Below are 10,353 nucleotides of genomic sequence, written 5' to 3'. Positions count from 1 at the left end.
CATGTATAGGTAAATAAAGAAGAAAGAAAAGAAAAGCGTTTGAGATCCATGGATCCCCCACATTAGCAGATACAAGAATGAATTATTAAGAAGAGAAGCTTTTTTGTCTACTTTGTTGACCACAGAGACAATGAAGAGGATTTGCTTATACATATATACGAGGTGTTCCATATTCCCTTCGTTACCAAGAAACAAATACATGCTATATACACAAGTATATAATGGCACGATGAGAGAATAATAGTCTTCAAACACAAAGAAGAGAGAAATTAAAAAATGGCTCTCTCTCTATCGCTCCTGGCCCTCATTGTCTTTTCTCTCTCCTCACAGTTACTCCCTTCCTCTTCTTATTCCGTACCGGTGGACACCTTCGTTTATGGCGGCTGCACGCAACAAAGGTATCAAATGACGCAATGTATATATGGTATCAAAGTTAACTATTCTTCTAACTTCTAACTAATTAATATGATACTATCTCTAATACATAATAGGTATAATCCAACCTCGCCGTACGAGTCAAACCTCAACTCGCTACTTGGCTCGCTGGTCAACTCAGCCACATTCTCCGCCTACAACAACCTCACCGTCCTTTCATCTTCGCAAAGTGGCGTCGCCTACGGTCTATACCAGTGCCGAGGCGACCTCGCCATGCAAGACTGCGCCACCTGCGTCGCACGTGCCGTCTCACGAGCTGGCGAGCTCTGTCCAGGAGCGTGCGGCGGCGCCGTCCAGCTCGACGGCTGCTTCGTCAAGTACGACAACGTCGCGTTCCTTGGGGTGGAGGACAAGTCGCTGGTACTGAGGAAGTGCGGCTCGCATTCGGCCGGGTGCGATCCGGAAGCGGTTATGGTTGGGTTGGCGTGCGGCGGCTGAGGAGTGATTGCGCCGCCTCCGATTACGGGGACGTGTTTCTGGGGAAGTGCTACGCCAGGTTCTCGACCGGTGGGGCCCATGGGGGGTACTACAACTCAAAAGCCCATGGTAAGGCCCAAAAGCAGAAAATATGATTCTGACAAAAAAAAACCTCTATATAATGTTATAAGAGGAGGGTTTTTATTTTACATCTAAGTCTAAACTTTTATGTGTGTAGATTAATCCTTTTGTTAATAATTTATTCAACGAATTCAGTTACGATTTATTCTTTTATTCTAATTATTTTCTTTTTATGTTTATCATAGATTTGATTATGAAATTTTTTACCCACAAGATAAAGGCAAAAATTTAATTAGAAAAGTTTACGAGTTCTTTGCATTGAATAATTTAAAAATGTGAAGATCAAAGTGCATATAACTTTAAATTGAATAGGGAGAAGTAGAGCTTTTTTTTTCTCAAAATAAAAAAAATCATAATAATTTATTAACGAATCATGTCATTTTATAGGGTTTAAAATTCTTTTCAATGTTCACACAAGTGGCTGTTGACCCAAATAAATAAATAAAAGAAAAAGATGTGTATTGGCTATGGACCTACATGTGAATATTTGCTTTGCATTTTTCAGTAACTTACAAAAAGATTTGTAAAAAGAACAATTACCTTAGTAACTTTATATATATAGTAGTTGATTTGCTTTGTTCTGGAGTTTTGCAGGTAGATCGGACAATGAAGGTGAGAAGACATTTGCAATAATTATTGGATTATTAGCAGGTGTAGCTTTACTCATTATTTTCCTTGCTTTCTTGAGGAGAATTTGTGAAGGACAAGGTATATTCCAATTCTTCCTTCTTTTTTTTTTTCTTTATTATATCTAGATTTCAAATAATTATGAGTTCTATATGTTTATAATATGATTACTTATTTTTTCTTCGATTAATTTTATTTTTCATGCAGGTAAATAAAATTATGTTTGTCGTCAAACTCTATATGTGGCATGCACATTGGCTCTGATCATATTCTCAGCCTTCTCCAATGGTTTGCCTTTGGAGCCTCTTTTGCTTCGTTTTTCCCTCTTTACAATCTTATTCTTTTCTTTTCTTTTCTTTTTCTTTCCTTCTCTCTTTATCTTGCACTTTAATATTTCCCTAAATATAAAATTAAATTCGAAAGAACACTTTGATGAGGATATCCTATATAAAAAGAGTATAGCACGTTGGGACACTCATCTGATTACAAAAGCCGAGCTGTGTTGCTCAATCCTTTTCACTTTTTAAAGTTATGCGGTCTCATCCAGTCATCCTCAATAATTATATATATATCATTCTTTTCTAAAAAAAATGTTGCATGAGATTTGCCCCTTTAACTTTAAGGAATATCTAAATTCTAATCAACAATATAATTTTTGTGGTATATTCTTCCTTTTGATCGCAATGCTTAGCTTGTTGACCACATGTGGGGTTCTATTATTATTTTTAATTTTATTTTTAACTAATACATAGACAAATTCATGGGTTTGAGATTGATATCTTCACTTGAAATTATTTTATTACAGAATTTAACCAAGAGTTCGATTTCACGAGAATATCAAGCCCCTTATATTCATACCAATATCCGTAAGTAGTCCACTTATGTTATGGACTTTGTCTTATGGAGTTATGAGGATGAATACAAAATCATGGACCATAAAATTGAAGAAGGTTGATATAGCATCGCCAATGCACACTGTTTCTTATCACGATTACCAAAAAGGCAAATATATAAATTGAATTATTGCAAGATATGAATAATGAATTATTGTTGCAACAGTTTATTAGCCAGCTGCCATCGCCAGATTCATTTGATGGGTTTTTATATGGCCTAAATTCATTATCGTAGTTTTGATTTTTAAATCAGTAACGGGTACGTTAAATCTTATGTACCCAGCAGCGTTGCATGAATAATGCGATCTGTTAATTGAGATATTCCCAAAACATTGACAAAGGAAATAACAATAAGCATTAAATCAATTGAATTATATGAATCACTGTAACTAATGTTTTCTTCTCCTTTTTTTTGTTGGGCCATGAAACTAATAGCTTTCTAAAACTTTATTTTCTCTTTCAATCAAGTAAAAAAATATCAATACCATAAACAAAAACATAAAAACATAATATCTAATATTTTTGAATGACTTTTGGGCCAGGAAGATGTTTGAGCAATGTTTCATGTGGACTTATAACAGGCCCAATGAATTGGGCAGATGATGATTCTGAAACTTTCTATTGCGAAGTGATAATCACATTATGTCATCATGATTCATGAATCAACACCTCCCAAAAAAGAAAGAAAAATCGTCACCCTACTCTACTTCCTTTTAGACTTCTTGTCCCTTCATAACTTTATTTCTTCCCCCAATTAGTTTTACGCTAATAGCCATGGAATTAGGGATGTGAATGGGCAGGGCGGGGCGGATGCCTCTTTGCTCTTCATCCTTGTTTTCAAATTTGTTTCCCCTTTCCATTCTCGTTTTTTACTTTGAGAAAATATTGCTCTCCATCTTCATTCTCTACAGGAGCCCATTCTTTGCAGAGATCTCATTCCCCATCTATCTGATAGGTCTAACTAATTATTAATTTTCATATAAATAAAGGCGTAAGTATCTATTCTATACAAAAACAACAAGATTTTATATAAAATGTCTAAACAAAAGATTGTGACTTCTTTCGAAATGACGCAGTGGGGGACACAACAGCGAGCCAGAGGACAGAGAAGTAGACAATGTGGAAGACGCTGAGAGGAGAATGGACACGACGACAGAGTTACGAAAAGGAACGCCGCAAATCGAGAGTATGACGCAGTGAGGATCATGACACGGTGAGGTGTGACGATGCGGTGAGAAGGGAGAGTGACGATAGGGTGGCTGTAGAGAGATTGGATGGAGTATGGACAACGTTAGAGAGTTTCGGATTACATATATATATATATGTGTGTGTGAAATGACTAAAAAACATATATGAGAAATAAACTATCAAGGACAATTCAATAAATTTATAAATTTCGGAGATTAGCGGAAATGGGACGGGGATCCTCGCTCGGGTCCCCGCGCTTACCTCGGAAGAATTTTGTCCCCCGTCTCCATCCCCAAAAAAAAAATTCTCTACAATCAAATTCTTATTTGGAACAGTCATCTTAAAAATTCTCGTGTCTCGAGAAATTTTGCCATCCCTACATGAAATTTAATCAAATAGGTTGGTTGGCTAATGCACACAATTAAAACATGATGGTAACTTCTTCATTACAAACTTGTGTTAAATATGGACCCAAAAAAATGTTTTTCTTGTTTTCCTATGAAGTTGTATAATTTATGGAGACACTCTACTATACAGATTAAAGTTGTATAGAGAGAAAATATAAATTTTTTTATAGTTATTTTTAATTATTTTATTGTTGTTCAAGATATGGGTTCTAACTTTTTCAATCTCTATTTCATCTCATAAAAAGAAAGATCTGTCAACTTACATTTTTATCATATAATTCACCTAATTTATGGCATAAAAGCTCAAATGAAAATATGAAATGTTTGATTGAAAAAGTTAATGTCCATGTAATATGCATGATTGCTGATGCATAAAGCCATCGTCTCTGTACAAAGAATTAATAATAGGGGAGTGCTAAGGGAACAATGAAAATTTTGAACAACATGAACAATCACCAATCAAATGAAAATATATTACACTCTAATTTAATGCTACTAATTAAATTTACTCTTTTAATCCTATTAATTCACATTGTTTACACATTGTTCAAAAATCTTGTTGGTTACCTATACTTTTTCAACGAGAAAAATATGTACACTGTCATTTAAAGACTAAATAATGTATTGTGTTGATAAATAAATTAAATAATTTACCGTCATTTAAATGAGTGTTCTGTTTTATTTAACTATGTCTTGTGTCATTGTTTTGTTATTGAACAGTATGGGTTCTAAATTCATCAATGGTATAATAACACTTGCACTTTATTTATTCTAAAATTCCGTCTTATTTGTTTTAGTTTGTGATCCTTGTTAGATGATCTTTGAATATTTTAGTAATTTTAAAAATTTAAGCTGATAAAAAAATAAAAATATATAAATAATTATATTTTTAATACGAATAATTTTTGAAAAATCATCATCCACACTTAAGACTTAAGATTCGTTATTCCTTTTTAGGTTATAACATCACTCCCTAAGTTGCTCTCTTAATTTTCAAATCAATATGAAGAAAACAAAGGTACTAGTTGCATACAGCAGCCATACGTTAGAATGACCTCAAAAAAATAAATAATTATAAAATAAAAACGCAAGAAGCACGTCCATTTCAGAAATGAAAGTACAGTAACAGAAAAACGACGTGTTACTTTTGTTTGGAAACACTAAATTTTTTATTAATATACACTTAGAAGGTGGAGTAATAACACTAAGATCTTTCTCTATATCATATCATATGCCTAAATTAAATTAGCCATCTCACTAATACGACAAATAATAGTCCTTTAGTAGTATACGTTTTTAAGGCTGCTGCGTGTTTGTTTCTCGGAATAACTGACTTAATATTGTGTATTGGATGATTATTAAAATTAAAATTTTAAATAATAAAAATTAAAATTTTAATAATATTTTCTAAAAATATTTTTATATAATTTTTAATTTTTTAATTTTTATATTTATTTTAAATTAAATATAATATTAAAATATAATTCAGTTCAATATATTTTATGTCAATGACACGCGACATATTAGGTGTCATATATATGATATATCATAACTTTATTTAAAGTCAAATTAGTCCGTGAATATACACAGGTAGGTCATAACTTTATTTAATGAAGACTAAGGGTGTTCATGTATCGGATTTGATCGGCATATCCGCGATATTTATCTAAAATCGATCCGAAATGGCGGATATGGATCCGATCCACACACTAATAGGATCAGATTGCGTATTTTGTGTAGGTATCCGCATATCCGATTCGTATATCCGCGTATCCGCAAAAATAAAGAAATAAATAAGTAAATATTTTTTTTTATATTTTATTGCGATTTTTCAAATTTCCCCTTCATTCGTTCGTGCTCCATTTTTGCATTTTCGAAGGCTTTCGTTTTCTCCAACCTTCATTTTCGGATAAAGGTTAGTTCTTTTTGTAACATGCTTTTCTATTTGCATGCCTTCATTTTGTAGATAGGTTGGTTTGTAGACTTCAGTTCCGTACTTCCTCCTTTAGAGACCGTGTTTTTTTATTTTCCTTTTCTTTTTCCCTTGTAGGTCTTTTGCTACCTTTTTAAGAAAAAGAAATGGCTTCCGTAGATATCCTTTTTCAATGGATTGATGTCACGGTCCTAGGGGAGGAACCCTCGGTCGATACTGAGTTTATCACCAACCTTCGCACTCACCACAGAATTTGTACTTCTGAGGATGACGAGCCGAAGTATGAATTGGTAGTCCCGGGTCCTGAAGACTGGGTTTGCTTTGGGAGGGTCAATGAGGCGGCCCCTCATTTTTTCTTTATGTATGAGTGTATGATCACCCGTTTGGGTGTTTTTCTTCCTTTTTCAAACTTTGAGATATCTGTTTTGCATCACTGCCGAGTTGCCCCTACCCAGCTTCACCCCAACTCTTGGGGTTTTTTGAAAATTTATCAATTTATTAGCCAAGCTTTGGAGTTCCCGACTTCTTTGAAGATTTTTTTCTATCTCTTCCATATGACCAAACCCTTCAGTGGGCTAAACAATAAGCAACAATGGGTGTCTTTCCGAGCCATACAGGGTCGGAGAATTTTTACCCTTTTTGACGAATCCTTCCATGACTTCAAAAATTATTTTTTCAAAGTTTAAGCCGTAGAGGGTCACCATCCCTTTTTTCTGGATGATAATTCTTCTCCCCGATTTCCTTTATACTGGCTGGAGGCCTCCCCCTGCGAGAAATATGGTCTGGATGAGGTAGAAGCAGCCATTGTGGGGTTCCTCCGAGAAGTGTGGGGGAGGGCCCCATACTTGGACACAAAAAAGTTTCTCCAGGGGTCTCCGACCTTTGTCCAGGCACAGCTAGGTAGCTTTTATTTGTTTGTTAGATTTCCGACTTGTCTGACTGACTTTTCCGACTTGTCTGATCTATCTGTTATTGTCTTTTCAGAGATGGCAAAGGCAAACGCTCAGGAGTCTTACCAAAGGGTCCAGGAGGCTAAAGCAAAGTCTCGCGCCAGGACTGGTGGCGCCAGGGCGGTTATCTCTCCTCCTCCTCCTCCTCGGAACGTTGGGACTCCCTCTCAGCCCATTGTGATTTCTTCTTCAACTTTCTCTCAGCCGCCCCCCTCTGCCCGACCTTCTCCTGAGCCAGAGAATAAGAAGCGCAAGACCTTAGAATCTGGCTCTTCTGGTGAGGTGAAGGCGGATGCTCTTGCATTCGTCCGAAAGAACATCTACCCCCAAGCTCGTATAAGCATGGATGATGTGTCTGTTCGTCACCACCTTACCACTCTGGTTGAAGAGAGTCTCAAGGCGGCGGGGGTTTGTGGCAAACTCTTGGATATTTTTGAGAAGGCTCCTCTCAGCTCTTTAGGGATGACCTCGAGGGTCGAGGAGCTGGAAGGAAGGCTTCGTATATATCAAGAGCATGAGAGGGAGTTGAAGGAGGAAGTCGCCAAGCTGAAGGAGGAGAGAGATAACCTCCGGGAGAAGGGGAGGAAGTTGCAAGCCCAATGCAACATGGAGGTGGACTTGAGGAAAACAGCGCAGGGCAGCTATCAAAAATTATTTGAAGATCTTGTGGCTGTGAAGAATGATCTGCTGAATTCTCGGAAGGCCTATGCCGAGTTGGAGGACTCTATCGCTGATGGCGCCGAGGAGGCTTGGAGGGTCTTTAAGGAGCAGGTCGGAGTCATTGCTCCTGACTTGGACCTTCCTCCTTTGGATCCTGACAAAGTCGTCATCGACGGAGCCATTGTGGATCCTCCTGCCCCTGTGATTGTTTCCGAGTCAGAATTGAAGACTCGGGGGCAGAGGATCATAGAGTCCCCTCCTCGTCCTAAGGACGCTCCGAGCTCTTCTACTATTCCTCCGACTTCCTCTCCTATGGATGCCTCTCTTCCTGGTCCTGGCGGCGTTCTTCCTGACTCTGGTGGTGGTGATCCATCTACTCTTCTTCCTAAAAAGTAATTTGGCTATTTTGGGGGCCCGGCCTGTGGGTCCCTCCTTTTTTAAACTCTTTATTTATTTTTGTTAGTGTTTGAACAATTTTTTGGCCTTTTAAGGCCGTAAACGAAACACTTTATAATACCCTTTTTCATAGGGGTTTTAATGCTAGAAAATAAATACCCTTTTTGGATAAGGGTCTAAGTTACCTTATGCGTGCATGCTTTTCTGATTTGCGATTTTTTTGGATTCCCCCTTGATTTTTTCTGAAAGAACCTTTTCTTTGGTTTGTCTGCCTTCCTGAACCTTTTCGTTTTGAGGATCTTTAGGGCAGCCTTTTCTTTGGTTCTTTCCTATCTCTCTTTTGTTATTCCTAGTACTCAATTTCGTTTCATTGAGCTTTTATGACTTAGGTTATTTTTGCGATTCGTTTTCTATTTCTACTCGGTCTTTTCATTCCGACTTGTGAGTCGGAATGTTTCCAAGTTTCTTACGATCACCTTTTATAACCTCTTTACACCGACTTGTACCTCGTCGTTTTATCCTGACGACCATCTAGGTCGGTTCATGGGATTTTCATGTTTTGTCGAGCTTAAGTCGGCGCGTTTCGTAGAAAGAGAAAACAACAAAGGAATTTAAGAGATATTTGTAAGATAAAAAGATCTTTATTAATTGGGGAGGTACTTTATTGCTACTAAGGGTTTTTTGACAGTCTATTTCCCTTAGCCTCTACTATGATGCCTCGTTAAAAACCCTTCTCCAGAAAAAACCCTTTGGTTTTTGGGAAAAAATCATGAAGTTGGGAAAAGAGTACATCAGGGAGTAGAGTTCGCTTTTAGCTATAGTACCTTTTCAGATTACAAGCATGCCACGACCTTGGTAACTCGGTGCCGTCCAAGTCGGTTACTTTATAATAGCCCTTTCCTAAGACCTCATTGATTTTGTATGGTCCTTTCCAATTTGCAGCGAGCTTTCCTTCTCCCGATTTGTTGACTCCAATGTCGTTTCTGATCAAGACTAAGTCACTTGCGGTGAATGCTCTTCGAATGACTTTTTTGTTGTATCTTGTAGTCATCCTTTGTTTCAACGCTGCTTCTCTTATCTGGGCTTCTTCTCGGACCTCGGGAAGCAAGTCGAGCTCCTCTTTATGCCCCTGTATATTTCCGATCTCGTCATGGAGAATCACTCTTGGGCTTTGTTCGTTGACTTCTATTGGGATCATGGCTTCTACGCCATAGACTAGTCGGAAGGGTGTTTCTCCAGTGGCGGATTGGGGGGTTGTCCTGTAAGCCCATAGCACTTGTGGGAGCTCTTCGGCCCAGGCTCCTTTTGCATCTTGTAATCTTTTCTTTAGCCCTGCCAGTATGACTTTGTTGGCTGCCTCGGCTTGCCCATTGGCTTGCGGGTGTTCCACCGAGGTGAACTGGTGTTTGATCTTCATACTGGCTACTAGGCTTCTAAAGGTAGAGTCGATGAATTGGGTTCCATTATCTGTAGTAATGGAATGAGGTATCCCATACCTTGTGATGATATTTTTGTAGAGGAACCTCCAACTTCTTTATGCGGTGATGGTGCCAATGGTTCTGCCTCTATCCACTTTGTGAAATAATCTATTCCCACAATCAGGTATCTGACTTGTTCTGGCGCTTGGGGAAAAGGTCCTAGCAAATCCATTCCCCATTTTGCAAAAGGCCATGGAGAAGTGATACTGATGAGCTCCTCCGGAGGAGCCACATGGAAATTTGCATGCATCTGGCATGGTTGGCACTTTTTCACAAATTCCGTGGCATCTTTCTGCAAGGTCGGCCAGTAGAATCCAGCTCGGATCACTTTCCTGGCTAGTGACTTTGTTCCGAGATGATTTCCGTAGATCCCACTGTGGACTTCTTCCAACACTTCGGTGGTTTTTGAGGTCGGTACACACTTTAACAATGGTGTTGATATCTCCCTTCTGTAGAGGATATTTCTCACCAAAGTGTAATGTTGTGCTTCCCTTCGGATCTTCTTAGCCTCTTTCTCCTCCTTGGGGAGGATGTCGAATTTCATGTATTCGACCAAGGGGTTCATCCAACCGAGGTTTAATCCGACTACCTCAAGAACATCCTCTTGTTTGTCTTTTTCTTTTACTACGGAGGGTTTCTGGAGAGTTTCCTGGATCAGGCTTCTGTTATTCCCTCCTGGCTTGGTACTTGCCAACTTGGATAGGGCGTCTGCTCTGCTATTTAGATCCCGAGTTATGTGTTTGACCTCGGTTTCTGCAAAGCGCCCAAGATGTTCCAGAGTTTTTTCCAAGTACCTTTTCATATTTGGGTCTTTTGCCTGATACTCTC

At 38.2% G+C, this 10,353-nt stretch overlaps 1 protein-coding gene across 1 annotated transcript; it reads left to right on the top strand.

Moving 5' to 3' along the window:
• On the top strand, positions 1-2,674 carry LOC107634686 (cysteine-rich repeat secretory protein 60). The gene is given in 5 exon segments (XM_021119564.1): positions 1-398; positions 492-859; positions 862-981; positions 1,588-1,701; positions 2,426-2,674. Coding segments are annotated over 5 exon segments (789 nt in total). The 5' UTR covers positions 1-276; the 3' UTR covers positions 2,491-2,674.

This window comes from Arachis ipaensis, chromosome B03 (genome assembly GCF_000816755.2).
Source record: "Arachis ipaensis cultivar K30076 chromosome B03, Araip1.1, whole genome shotgun sequence".
NCBI classification, from domain to species: Eukaryota; Viridiplantae; Streptophyta; class Magnoliopsida; order Fabales; family Fabaceae; genus Arachis; species Arachis ipaensis.
This window is presented reverse-complemented; position numbering and strand designations above follow the sequence as displayed.